General features: G+C 34.2%; 1 protein-coding gene and 2 pseudogenes across 1 annotated transcript; 2 read left to right on the forward strand and 1 right to left on the reverse strand.

Moving 5' to 3' along the window:
• Positions 1-1,733: 1,733 nt before the first annotated feature.
• LOC120117820 (class V chitinase CHIT5a-like) lies at positions 1,734-2,988 on the forward strand. Its single transcript, XM_039138019.1, has 2 exons — positions 1,734-2,841; positions 2,960-2,988. The coding sequence occupies exons 1-2, from the start codon at positions 1,734-1,736 to the stop codon at positions 2,986-2,988; spliced, it is 1,137 nt and encodes a 378-aa protein (XP_038993950.1).
• A 4,939-nt stretch (positions 2,989-7,927) lies between these two features.
• On the forward strand, positions 7,928-12,141 carry LOC120117693 (annotated as a pseudogene).
• Positions 12,142-12,382: 241 nt separating this feature from the next.
• Positions 12,383-14,147, reverse strand: LOC120117694 (annotated as a pseudogene).
• Positions 14,148-15,563: the final 1,416 nt, after the last annotated feature.

Consider the following 15,563-nt stretch of genomic DNA (forward strand, 5'->3'; position numbering starts at 1 on the left):
AATATTTTGATATTTTAGTACACTGTTACGGTCAAGAAAGTGTGTATTTGAGACCAAGAAGCCAAATCACTTTAGGACAAGTGAATGTGAACATGTATATAACAGGCTGTTTTTTAGTGAAAAAACATGACTTTTGCAAGAGAATAACTGGTCATATATGTGATATTTTTATGCTGTTTTAGCCACGTATGAGCAAAAAAAAAAAAAGGAATCTTGTAGGTATATGTAAAGCTAAATTATTGTTCATAGGCATCAATTATTGGGATAATATATATATATATATAAGAACAAGTGGGAAGGAATGTGGAATTCCCTTCTCAACGGGATCGAAATTGAGAATATATATTAAAAAAATAAAAGAATAAACCATTCTGTACCAGGCCCATTTATTTGGAAATAGGTTCCAAATCCACATGTTTGGGTCAATTCAGGTGTTGGACCAAACATTAATTATGAGGTTCGTAGTCTATTTTTTACCATTTGTAAATGGGAGTCTAAATGTACATAGTGTAGTCTCTGCCATGCTCTATGGGAGAGAACTTTGTTGACAGATGATTATATTTGTAGGTTATGTGCAGGGATGTACGTAGAGGGGACGGGTGAAAAAGATCCCTTAAAAAATTTAATTTTTTTTATATATTTTAGATATAAGAAATTTATATATTCTATAAATTTAGTATATTATTATTCTGGTTCATGTAAAAATAATTATTCAAATTAAAAAATACAAAAAATTATTAAATATTTAATTAAGTGGCTAAAGATGAATAATCTCATGCTTTTAATTTTTTTGTCTAATAACAATTTAGGTCGTTTTAAGTTTAAATATTAGACAAATATGCATTGTCTTTTGAATTTTGAGTTTAAATACCTAATAAGTTATTATATTTTTCTTAAAAAATTCATTATTTCGGACCTTGCGAATATTTAATCATGACTTTGTCCTTGCACTTAATGAAACTATCCCAGATATGATGTTTAATATTGATGAGATTAAAATATATGATTTTATCCCTATAAAAAAGTATAAACAATTACAAAACAAAATAAAAGAAATAAAAAATTGAAAAAAAATATAAGCGTGTTATTTTATAGCACCCACCTGAGAATAAATGTTATATTATTTACTAATTGTAAAACGACTCAAAATACATGAATAATAAATAGGAGCCCACAATCAAACGTCGACACAAGAAATAAATCCAACGTATCATTTCTCAATATAGAAACACTACCTAGACTTGACATGCAAACTAATCCTAAAATAAACACAAATTCAAGAAAAGAAGAGAATAAATAGTCAAAATAAGCATTCAAGGGACACATTAATTTAATCATTTCCTTCTTAATCATCTAAACTGTAAATACATTAACAAAATAAACCTCGTATAAATCAACGAAACCATTGGCACTAATCTATTCAACGAGTGGTTCACTTTCGTATATGCTTGCGGACTTGTGTCAGAATTAGTTTCCGCTAAATGAGTTTTACCAAGGTGGACTTTCGAGGAAACCAATGCTGAAGTTGGAAGCTAAGGACAAGTAGAAAACTATAACATGGGGCCAGCAAACAATCTAATTATGTTCTGTTCTGTGCGTTATCTTCTAAACTGTGTGATTGGTCCATAAATCTTTAAGAAAAAACTATGATGATGACGATATTTCCAGAGTTAATGCATCCATTAAATTCGTTCCATTTGCTCTTTCCAGTGACTTAGCTCAAATCATATATTATGGCTAGCCTTAAGCCTCTAAGATTTTTGTTTCTGGTCATGTTTTGCACATTTCCAATAAGTTCCACACCAGCGATTTTTCCAGTTCCCCATGGAATCAAAGCTGCTTATTGGCCATCCTTTGAATCCTTTCCAGCTTCCTCCATTAACACCTCTTTTTTCACTCATATTTACTACGCCTTTCTCTTACCCGAACCCTCCACTTTCAAGATCAACATCACCTCGCTGGACCGACAAAAGTTACCCGAATTTAGGTCCGGGTTAAGCGCCAAATACCCACCCGTCAATACCATTCTGTCCATCGGAGGAGGCGGGAACGACCCGGATGTATTCGCTCGAATGGCGAGAACCGAAGAAACACGTGGTGTCTTCATTAATTCAACCATTGAAGTGGCCCGAGTTTACCAATTCGATGGCGTTGACTTGGACTGGGAGTTCCCTGCAACAGGCGACGACATGGCCAACCTCGCTTTGTTGTTCAAGGAATGGAGAGAAGCGCTCGAAAACGAAGCCGAAACTAGCGGGAAACCACGTTTGATTTTAACTTCTGCGGTGTATTACTCCTCTGAGTTCACAAACTATGGTTTGCCTCGATCTTATCCGGCTCATGCCATGGCCGAATACTTAGACTGGGCGAGTCCAATGTGTTTCGATTACCATGGAAAATGGGATAACTTCACCGGGATGCACTCGGCACTTTTCGATATCAACAGTAGTGATAGCAGTAGCTATGGAATCGGGTCTTGGATTAGGGCCGGGGTGCCGCCTGAGAAACTGGTTATGGGACTGGCATCGTATGGACATACATGGAAGCTCAAGGATCCGAATGTTAACGGTATTGGAGCGCCGGCAGCCGGCGTAGGACCTGGAGATGAAGATGGGTTCTTTAATTACTATGCCATTGTGGATTTCAACGTAGTGAACAATGCGACGGTTAAGTATGATCGGACAACCGTGTCGTATTACTCGTACGCCGGAGACTCGTGGATTGGGTACGATGATGTTAAGTCCATTAAGTGGAAGGTATGGTTTGCTAGGGTTAAAGGCTTGGCTGGCTATTTCTTTTGGGCTGTGAGTTATGATAAGGGTTGGGCTCTATCAACGCAAGGTAATCACTCACTAAGCAGCAAGAAAATCGATGATTTAGATAAATTATTAACTATATACATAATAATTGATTTCTTGACTATGTTTTCAATTCAATTTCTGGGTTTGACAATTAACAGCAATGGAGGCATGGGAGCAGCAGGATTGAACTTGAGGAGGAGCACGGATTTGCAAATTATATCATTCACAAGGGACTACACCTATGAACCCGAAGATGAAGATCGCAACACTTTTCCAAAAGGTTTCAAATAAAACATATCTAATCTCGATCTTCATCTTCGATTCACATATGCACTACCTTCGGAAGAAATTAGGGTTAGAAAACATAAAAGAATAGCTTTGATGATCTAAGTTGAAAGGTAGAATTTGTGTTTTATGTGAATGTCAGTGGAGGTTAATGTTGGGTATTTATTTATACAATACATTCTTAAAGCAATCAAACTTTGTATGGTAAGTAAAATAAGGGGCAAACAAACCCACAATACAAGATCCATGAGCAACCTGTATATGAAAACTGTATGGGTTAAACTGAAGAGGCCATGAATTGAGGAAGCACTACCCTGAGGGACATTAAAATAAGAACAATATAAGGTCTTAAAAATATATGGACTAGTAACAACATTTGACCTAATAAGTTTAAAGCATAAAGATAATTTTGGTCCTTCATGTTTGTAAGTTTTATCATTTCGTCCCTCATCCTTTTTTAGAACTAAATTTGACTTTCATAATACTCTTTTTTTTTTTTACAATTGCTCCTTTTTCAATTTCAATTGCTTTTGTCTTTTTAAATATATCTTATACCACGTTTAAGCATATGATAAGTTGCAGATCAAGTCATTTAAAATGAATCTCTATATGTACATCTTACATCATCATCGTTAAATTTTTAATGATCATGTCAGTATATTACTTTAAAGAACAATTTAATAAAAAGTTTATAGGTTGAGGGCTAAATGTGACTCTAAAAATGAATGAAGGCTAAAATACAAAAAGTTACAACATTAAGGGCCTAAATTATATTCATAAGTAAATTTAATGCTTATCATTTGCGTCCTAATTTAATTTTTTTAAATTTTAAGACTAATATTATATATAAAAAATAAGTAGTACAAAGACTAATATTATATATAAAAAAATAAGTGGTACAAAGACTAAATCTGATACTTAAGCATAATACATGAATTGATAGCAAAATTTGACCCATATATATTCATTACAGACCATTCAATTGGACGAATCAGATTAACGTCGGATCAAATTGACGTTGAATTATATTAATTTACATCAATTAAATTCAAGAATTTTAAGAAATTATATTTGTATTTTAAATGTTTAAATATTTTTTAATTTATTTCAATTTTTTTAAAATTCTCATCAAACCTCTTAATTTTTTTTGGAAATTTAATTAAACCTCTGTTTCTTAAAAAAGGAAGAAGCAAATCTCTTTAATTTAAAAATAATAATAATTAAACCCCTGAATACCAAGATACATCCTTGGCTACATATCATTCTTATGAATAAATTAAGACTATCTGATAAGATAATAATCCCAAACAAGCATGTGTTTATGAAGTGGCAAAAGATTCAAGAAAAGTATAATAGTGAGAAAGAATATATTAAGAAGGCACTGAACAGGTATTAAATATTGTGGCCATATATATCCCTTGTGGGAGACAATATCGGCTAAACTTCAGCACACACCATTTTTATCATATATTAAACCCTTTAGATCAATCCAAAGCAAAACTCATGTGGCCCCATAAAGCAAGGGAATCTCAAAGATTTTGCACCCAACATGAATCTTCTTCATCAATTATATATTATACTATAACCATGGACTATTCTATTATATTTAGTTTTGTTGCAGAGAGAGAAAATAATACAGAAACTCAGACCTTGCCGTTATCATGTAAAGTGCAAACCCATTTTAATGTATTATAGATTACATATAGTTGATTGATCAGACTATTTAGCTTTGTTTTCTCTATTTTTTCAAGTTATAAGCTCTAGAAGAGCACTCCTCTTCTTTTCTTTAAAGTTCTCCCTTCCCCTCTCTTAGGAAGATTAATATCATATTTAAAATTTATTAAAAAAAATCAAATAATGGAGCTTTGGATAATCATAAATAAACTCATAGGATATATCTTTTTATTTACTTGAAATAACATTACCGTTTAAGATTTTTTTTTGATGTTTATTAGTTAAATGAATTATGATTATATTTGAAGTTGAGTTGGGTTGAATCTTAATAAAAAAATAAATAATATTTTTCGATTATTTAAAAAATATCAAAATTTATATATAAATAGTGAAGTATTTATCAATGATGAGGGGTACAAAATAAGGGTGTGTTTGGTTTGGGGAATGTGAGATTCCCATGGGAATGGAATTCATATTCCCCGTTTGATTGGCCGGGAATGTCATTACTTCTCTTTCCTTATGTATTGTTGGATTATCGACGTTTTAGATTAAAATGCCCTTAAAAAAATTTCTTTCAAAAATATTCTTATTCTGTCATTGAATAATAAAAATTCTACGAATGTTAAATTATAAATTTATCCTTAAACTATTTTAGATTTACAAAAAAAAAATCTATAATTAAAATTTTATATGAAGTTCAGTGGTTAAAATAAAATTTTACCCTTTCATTAAACCTTTTTATATTTTTAATTTTGTAAAAAAAAATATAAATTTAATTTTTTTAAAGAAAATATATAAATATTTTTTAACTTGTTAAAAAAATAAATATATAATAAGATTAATTTGGTCAAATATATGTTCTAATAATCTTTTATTCTTTTAACCAAACACGATAATCTTATATTCCTGCTAAACCAACCAAACACAAAATATAACATTCTCAGTAATCCTATTCAGTGATAATCTTTTATTTTCATTAATAATCTTACATGGATATGCATATGGAAGATGAGCCCAGTGCTGTTAAGCAAAGTAAGATGGTTGGTTGGTGGTGCTGTGGTTTGACAGAATATGATGAATAATCAGTTAATCTAAAGACAAATATGATATTATACGATAATAATAATGGGAAAAGCACATACATCACATCACATCCACCACCAAAACCAGAGCAGAGGAGACTATGGCATTCACTTCCACTCTGGAACCCAGAGTCAACCCCACTAAGATGAGTTGGTGGGCATTCATGGGATAACTGATTTGCTACCATCTTCTTACTCATTATTTCACTTTCTCCCACCAAACTTTTCCAAAAGTTGTTTTCTCTCTCTCTTTTTGTCTATGTGGGCATGGTGTTTTTTTAATAAATATTTTTTAAAACTATCTATAATTGAAAATATAACAGGCTTTTACTTTGTCAAAATTCACATTTTCCTTTATTTTTTAATTAAAGAAAAACACTATTTTTTGGTTCACAAAGCACGCAGTGGCGTAACCCATACTTCCAGCCGGTGTGGTCCCCGTAACCAGAAACCAAACCATACTAAAAGAATCATTAATAATGAGTTTTAAAAATATAGTTATTTTTATTCAAATAAAACTTAAAATTTTATAATAATCATAAATATATTTATTTACTGATTAATCAAATTGAATACTATAAAAAATATTATAAAAATATCATTTCAATCTAGTTTACTCTATTTGGGAAATCGTTTTTTTTTCTTAAATTAATTTTAAAAACAATAAAAAGAGATATCCAAAGCGATGAGAGGGGAACCTATTAAGTGATATCGGTGATAAAAAATGTTATTATTTATAGAAGATTTAGGTTTTGAGTATCTCTGTCTATAGTATATGTGTTATATATATATATATATATATATATATAGCCATTAGTTTTATTAAGATAAAAAATTACAACCATAAACGTAAACTAAACAAATAATAATATATTTTCTTATAATCATTAACATACAAAACTAGTCACTTAAAATCACACAAGGACTATGCAAGGAAAATGTTAAAAAACCTAACCAAATAAATTCGAACAAAAAGTATATACGAAAATTTTTGAACGCATCGATAAATGAATCAAAAAATGAGATTAAGCTGTTGAAAGACCATCGACAAACTACAAATCAGAATCAAGCGACGTAAAAAAACTATCAACGAACTTAAATCTCATATCCAGATCCAATCCAAGGGTCCAAAACAAGAAAGATCAACATGATAACAAATAAGCGTCATTTTAATCAGTTATGACTATGTCAAATCTATCCCTTAAAGGAAAAACGAAAACAATGACCAAACGACAGAAAACATACCATAAAGATGAAGGAAAACATTTCATAAAGGCGGTGTTATTGGAAATTTAAAAACAAGAAAAAAAACAAATATACATTATAATAAAATAAAGAAAAATAATGAATATCAACGATTGACGTTTAACACAAAAGATGATGTCATCGTCACTTACAAAGATGAAAAAAAAAGAAACTAGCTATGGCCAAAGAAAAAAAAAGAGAAAATTAAAACAAAAACCCTAAAAATTATATGTGTTATTAATAAATTAGTTTTTTTAAACACATATAACATTATGATAATTCGAAAATTTAAAAAATAGTTAAAGAAAAAAATAACTTTCAAAGGTTACAACCACATCGGATAACGTTCCTCTATTACATGTTATACATTCATTAAATACATATTTTTTAAAAAATATAACATAACGACCTTAGAATGACAACAAAATAAAAAAGATATATGTTTTAATAAAAAAATAAACATGTAAAAATATAACTTATATACTTATATTTAATTAAATTAAATATTTATTACAATAAAATAATATGTACCACAATATGTGTACAAAGAATCACATCAGTACAAGTAATGCAAAAAAAAAACACAAATAATGGAGTTTCCGAAAGATGACATGCACAACAACGATTAAGTAATTGTAAGACTCGAAATTAAGATAGAATTGAATCCTTCAGCTCAAAATCCCCAGAAATGATATATAAACTCCAAAATTCCCGAAGATCTTCATTAATGTCATCAACCTCACTCTGCTAAATGTTTGCTTAAAATTGAATTTCGTTTGTAAAAACCTGTTAATTGAAAAAATCATTTCTGAGTAAAAAAACTTGTTCAGTCTATCATGTGATTTCCAGTTTTCACAGTCAATTTCCATATTTAACTTAGATTCCATATTCCATATTCTTTATTCCTTCTCTCTCTTTCCTTGTTAAAAAACCCCAGAGATTAGATCAGAGTTTACAGTCTGTTTTTGAATATTAAATGCAAAATCTTTTATTATTCTAAACTTACCAATCACTTGCTCTTCCCCGTCTCCCTAAATTCACCCCTTAATTACTTTCTAAAAACCTGCCCCTCTCATTCATCTCTGTCTCAAATTTCTTTCATTTAAGTTTCTGGGTTTCGTCAAAAGCCACGAAACAGGGTTTCTTATACTGCGAAAAAGAAAGATATACTTGTAAAAAATGATTGTAGAACGAATTGTTAGTGAAACGAAGGATCAGTTTCCCATTGGCATGCGAGTTTTGGCCGTTGACGATGACCCAACTTGCCTTTTACTGCTCGAGACTCTGCTTCGTCGATGCCAGTACCATGGTTCCTTTTCTTTTTACCCTAAATCTTCTCTTTTGTATGTCTCTATACGAATGGGTCATTTTTTGTCTAGTTTTCTGTTTACTAGTTGGTTTTCACTAAAGTGAAATCTTTGTGAACTCTTATGGACTTCATTCATCACATTTGCATTGTGAAAATCTGAAGGAAGATTTCAGTTTTCGGTTTCTCTTCGATCCTGCAGATAGTTCTTAGATTCGGGTCTCTCACTCTCTCTCTCTTTTTCATGATTTGGTGATTTATTGCTATTTTAACCAAAAAAAAATTCGCCTTTGGATAATTTCCCCCGTTTTGGATTTGTTCGTATAATGATTCAGAGATTTATTGTGAAAGTGTGTGTTTTGCAGTCACCACAACCAGTCTGGCTGTTACGGCGTTGAAGATGTTGAGGGAAAACAAGAACAGGTTTGACTTGGTTATCAGCGATGTTCATATGCCCGACATGGATGGTTTCAAGTTACTCGAGCTTGTGGGGCTTGAAATGGACCTTCCTGTTATAAGTAAGCTACTAATAATACTTTCTGCTTTTTGCTTTTTGTTTTTGCCTTCTTTAAATTCTAGATTTTGAACAATTTTTATTACAACTTTCATCATTTTTGTCATTCCATGCTGAAAGGGAAATTTTTTCCCGGGGAAGTTGGATTTCGGATGCTTTTCATTAACTTATCATCCGCCGATTCAAAGTCAATTATGAAGCTGATACTTTATAGGAGCAACTGGATTTTCTTTTAACTGATGATGTGATAAACTGCCTTCAGTGTTGTCTGCAAACGGTGATACCAAGCTTGTGATGAAAGGGATTACTCATGGAGCTTGTGATTATTTACTGAAACCTGTTCGAATCGAGGAGCTAAAGAATATATGGCAACATGTTGTCAGAAGAAAGAAATTCGATAGGAAAGACCAGAATAATTCTGATAGCCAAAACAAGCCTCATGCCGGTAGTGGTGAGGCTGCAGGGATAGGAATGCTGATAACAGTGTGAAGTTAAACAAAAAGCGGAAGGACCAGAATGACGACGAGGATGAGGAGCGAGATGAGAATGGGCATGATAATGACGATCCCTCAACCCAAAAGAAACCTCGCGTTGTTTGGTCAGTGGATTTGCATCGCAAATTTGTTGCAGCGGTTAACCAGTTGGGCATTGAAAGTATGTTCTTTTCAACTTTGGCTACATTTATGGCATAACTGTTATTGCTATTATTGCGATTGATTTTCATGTCTCTCTCGTTTTTAATGTACAATATATCTTTCAGTGATTATCCAAGAATATTCTGATTTTGTGAGATGATATTTTGTCTGTCGATTCCCTGCATTATCAATTTATACGCTTGACAGTTATTGCCGATGTTTTACCAATCTTTTCAGTTTTAGGTCCTCTGGCTGATTGTTTAATTTCACAGTGAAACTACTTGTGCATGAAGCTTTTGGTTTTGACCTTTCCACCTTGTTGTAATGCAGAGGCTGTACCTAAAAAGATCCTAGAATTAATGAACGTTGAAAAGCTTACCAGAGAAAATGTTGCCAGCCATCTGCAGGCATTAATCCTTACCTTTTCTGCCATCGTTCTTATTATGAGCCCAAAAGTTACCAGGAAGCTAACTGTTATTTTTTTGTTGTTGCAGAAATTTAGGCTTTACCTGAAAAGAATCAGCTGTGTGGAAAACCAGCAAGCTAATATGGCGGCAGCTTTAGGCACTGCAGATTCTTCCAATTTACGAATAGGATCTCTGAATGGACTTGGGAATTTCCATGCCTTGTCTGGAAATGATCAGCTTCACAATACAGCCTTTAGATCTTTCCCACCTAGTGGGGTGCTTGGAAGATTGAACACACCTGCTGGGCTAGGTATACGCGGCCTTCCATCGCCAGGAACTATTCAATTAGGCCATGTCCAAAACTCGGGTCATTCCAGTAATGATCCGAGCAAGTTGCAATCTTTTGTTCCTGGAAACCATAATGCCAACATCCTACAAGGTATGCCAATGTCACTAGAACTTGATCAACTACAAAATAACAAGGGTGTTGGCCACATTGGAGAGCTGCCGACTGCCAATAGTACAAGTGTTTTCCCTGTTTCTGGCAGTTTAATGGATGCACGAATAACTGGGTTCTCCAATAATCCGCTTCTTGGTGTTACAAGCAACTCCTTGATGTTAGAAGGAAGCTCTCAGCAAGCTGCTTTGCATGCTAGTAATTTGAGAGATGGTGTTTCTGCAACAGGATTCCATAATGGGAATACTTTATCCGACTTCGCTTCCATAGATCCTGTTTCCAACCAATTGCGGGATTCAAAAGCAGATTTACAAGGACAATCAGCCTCGATCAACTGTAATGCAGGGCAAATAATGAGAAGCGTTCCTCAAGAATGGAATGCCCCTAGAAAAGATGCCTCCTACCAGTCACATATTATGTCTTGTTCAGTAAACTCTTCATCCCTTCTAACGGTGCTATGGTTCAGTTGGACCAGTGCTTGGATCGAAATAACTCACTTTTCCACCGAACTATGGATTCAGATTCTATTGGACCATTGAATTTTGTTGATCCCTTATCCATCAGGATAGTGAAGCTCACAACTCAGCCATGGAACCATCCTTTATTGAAAAGGAAGGGTATCTTATGTACCAATCAAGGCCACAGGGAAATCACATTTCTGATGGCATTGGCTTGTTGGAAGACCTGGCAAGTGCAATGATTAAACAGGTAAGATTATTCGGAATTTTTATTTTTCTAGTTGTTTCTTTTTTAGTTGACATTTAAATTATATTTCTCAGTTTCAGCCATCAAATTAACCCACTAAAGGTACTCAAGGACACCGATGAGCGCCAAAGAAGTTTTTGGATAACATCTTACATATGGATACCCAATGACAGACTTTGTATAAGTTGTTTCTTTCCTATGAAACAATTCTAGGACATTCCAAATAATGCTCTGCTAATTTAGTGAAATGGCATTAGGGCTTATTACCCTTCATTTAGCCTCGAGTGTGTTTCATTCTGGTATATCGACCGGCTTGGAATTCAAAGGGCTTGTGAGACCTTGAATCTTCTTCTGTCTTCTTGTTAGAATATCAACTAGTGATTAGCACTAATTTTATACTAGCAGTAGATATGAGTAAATAAGTAACAAAGAGATGTTGACGTGTAAAACCAGAAGACAACTGACCCAATCATGAGATTGACCAAGTGTGTGACTATAGCCCTCCAGAAAAAGACGTTAGTTGCTGGTCTTGTTAGGTTCCTCCACATCCATATAATTCTGTTGCACTCTTCACAACATGTTCTGCAAATAGATTCTACGGTCAGCACATCCTGGTCCTTGATCTTAGTGGGGAGAGAGAGCGAGAGTCTATATTGTTGAAATGACTTAACTTTTAGCATCTGATGTATATATTTATGTTTAGCGCTGTCAAATATTGGTTCATCAATAACAATATGTGTCAGAGCTTGGAATTACGATTCCGACCATTTGTCTGTAACCGTGACTCTGGGTTATCTTTGTTCCAGGACCAAGATAAAGGGAACCGACGGGCAGACCACAATTTCGGACACAATAGTTATTCTTAGAGGACTTGCATCTGAAGATTAGAATGTAGCCTACTAACAGAAAAAGAAGGATCTGCTTTACAAGCATTGGCTCCTCTTGGTAGTTTTTCCCTCAATGTAAACTGTAACAGATCTATCTGTTAATCCTGTTTCTTCCATTATCAAACCTTTTTTCTGTTGTTAATTCCAAGCAATTTATTGTATAATGAATAAAATATCAATTGTCAATGGACCGAACACAACTACGCAATATGCTATGTAATGTTCGCCTTTGTATTATTACTACACACTTTACTCCATGTTTCATGCTAACAGTGTTTAATTATTTAAAATTAGAATACACATCCCCTTATTTAGTACATAATTGTCATCATCCTAAAGTAATTTTCACCCTTTACTCTCAAAGAAAATTAATATACCTACGGATTAAAGCCCAAACTTTGCCGAAGTACAGACGCTGTTAGCATATTTTGAGCAGATGGAAATCTTCGAAGAACTTATTGCAGATTGGTGAGAAAGTAATGAGAGAAGGCATTCAAGGATTGAGGAGGCAAACCAATCCTCGCATCAATGCCTCTCGAGTCATTGGATTTTGCATGAAATATGCGACTTGAGGCATTGGAGAGAGCAATGGAGACACATAGGCAGCATGACCATGAAGAAAATCAATGGTGTGCAATGGCATCCTGGTCCAATCAGAGACTAGGGTCAGTTCATTGATCGGAGGGAGACTTCCTGAGCTCCTCCATCTAATGCCTGGTTATATTCGATCACGTACTTGTCGCTGATCGAGTTCTTGGCTGCCTTTATCTTCTCCATGGTAGCTTCATGGCTTCCGTTTTCCAGTTCTTCAACTGTTAAGGCAACTGAGGCTAGCACAAACGCGTTGCCACTGAAACCTTTGGCAATTGCGGCACCATCTTGTTCCTTATGTCCACAGCAAATTGCAAGCAAACAATTGCCCCCTCCTTGCTCCTAAGGCCTTTGTCCTTGCCTAGAATGTAAAATTTCACTAACTGTAAATACATATATATAAATATATACATGAATACTGAAATGATCAATCAAATTTGAAATTATTTTACCTTCCATAAGTGAGCTGCAACGAGTTCAAAGGAAGAACATGAGAAGCTACCTCTCCTTTCACCAAAGACCTTGCTTTTTAAGCTTTCTATCATTGCACCACTCAGGTGGAATGTCCTGAGAACAAGATTTGAGTTCCCTGTATTAGGAAGGTTCCCGCTGCAATAAAAAATTTGACCAGTCATAGCCTGTTTTTCAACTGATATAGATGATCTATGGCTTCTGCCCTTGTCGCCGAGCTCCCACTTTCAGGCAATTTTGTGAACCCTGATGATTACCCACCAACAGTGAACCCTCTCATGCACAGGTTTGTAAAGCTGAGTGCTTCTCTTTTCTTTCAGAATTGCAGAATTAGAAGCCCATGCACGGAGAAAATCATAGGTGGCTGGTCCATCAAACAACGAGTGGCTTGTACCAATACCGATTGAGTAGCCTCCACACCCGAACTGGTAACCTACATCATACAATAAGTTCTTCGCAGTTGGCTAACTGAACTTATATATGTATGTCTGTTTGTGTGTAATTGGAAGCATTAAAGAAGTCATTGATTGATGATATAGTCTTACAAATTGATGAAACCCTAGATTCAAACAGGATATGTTATAGAAAATTAATATTATCACCTGAGCAACAAGCAAAGGCATGTCCGAGAAGTTCCCTTGAAAAGCAGGCTTGTAAGTCAAATACTCGAAGAATTCATTGTATTGAGAAGATCTCCAAGCTCAACGATCTTAGCACTGGTGACTGCTTCAACTAGAACTGCACCACCGTTGTTGCACCAAAGATTAGCTTACCGTCACCTTCGTTCAGCTCAACCTACCAGCAGCTGGATACCATATCGAAAGAGTCTCCTCTAACCCAGATTTCAAGCTGTTAAACACTGAATCCAGAGACAAATTTCGGTAAGCAAAAGAAGCTTTGTAAAAGAAAACAACGTACATTAACATCGGACACTGCCTGTCCAGATTGGAAAGATGGATAATCTGTTGTGGATGCAAGGATTTGGGGTGCACGGTGACGGTGACGGTCTTAGTAACCCTAACACTTGGATAATTCCCATCAACTTGTTTTCCAGTAGCGGCCATGGATTCTTTCTTTGTTACTCTCTCTCTCTGCCTTGTTGTGACAAGTAGAAGAGAAATGGTAATGACCAATTATAAAGACGAGGTAGCTTAGGTTCCAAGTAGCCAACTCTATCTGTCTTTATGGATTTATTATGATTTTTTCTGTGTTGATAAGTTCTTCAATGATATATTATAGAAATGAAGAATATGGTTTGTAAATCGTAGCCTTTGAATTAATTAATGTCTTTGCATGGTGATGGTACTGTGTATTTATGTGTCTATGAAAACACCGACTGTATTCTCTGGTTCGCACTACCAATGGGTTGACATTTGACAGTAAGTGACCCACTAACCTCCCCCAAACTCTCATAAGAACAACACATGATGCGACCTTTGTGAGCCTACCAAGAATCTAAATCATAAAAAATTAGGGTTTCTGTTATCTCTGCAGCATCCCTTTCAAAGTTTGCAGGCTTTGATTTACTCGACTGCATTACGTAACTCGGGCATTACTTACCATTTAGATTGAAGATAATGGAAAATAAAACAAAGCCCAGGATTCCCCGAATTCAGTGTGCTTTTGTTGGTTTGTTAAAGTTCAATGAGATTCGATCTGATAATTGACATTGGAGTAAGGAAGAGGTCTTCCAGAAGAACAGGTTGGCATGTTTTGTATGTCTATAACTTTGTATGTTTGTATGTAATGTATGTATGTATGAAGTATGAGTAGGAAAGCAAGAGCATGCGTGTATAAGAAGGGCAAATTTTGTTTGTTGTCTCCACTTTCCCAGCAGGTGGCCTGATTTCCAGGGTTTCTTTTCATATTCTCCCTATTCTTTTCTTCTACTTTTTCCCTCTTTCTCTCATTCATTCTTTTTCTCTTTAAAAATTTCTAATTTGTTTTCAGAAACAAATAGTATCCTCTTTCGGCAGATCACCCTGCAATTTATCCGGCCGCTCTCTTTGAATATCATAGTGTGGATACATTGAGTGTTCAAAAGACTATTCTTTTTCACCCAGTGTTTCCATTCCAGCCTTGCATAAACAGATATATATATACATGCATGCATTCATTCATGTCTACAAACCTAATAGCCAGTGGTATTAATTCAATAGTTATATCATTGTTGATGTGCCCTTGCACGGCTTCATCTGAGCTTTCTCTAAATCTTAAACAAAATATTATTAGGAGAGAGAAATTTAAATCATGAATAGGGTTGTAATAGTACCATACGGGTTAAGATTCAAGAATCATCTCATCCACATCTGCCCCACATTTCTGTGTAGGTTGAAAACATCCACGTCCATGAATTTATATAATAAAAACAATATTTATAACATAATTTTGAGATATATAATTTTTGGTATATGTAAAAGTATATAAAAGAAAAATATTAGATATCAATGATATTAGTATACATATTAAAAATATAAAATAAAAATAAAATCTTATAAAGGGA

This window comes from Hibiscus syriacus, unplaced genomic scaffold (assembly GCF_006381635.1).
Source record: "Hibiscus syriacus cultivar Baekdansim isolate YM2019G1 unplaced genomic scaffold, ASM638163v2 tig00110321_pilon, whole genome shotgun sequence".
Taxonomy (NCBI): Eukaryota; Viridiplantae; Streptophyta; class Magnoliopsida; order Malvales; family Malvaceae; genus Hibiscus; species Hibiscus syriacus.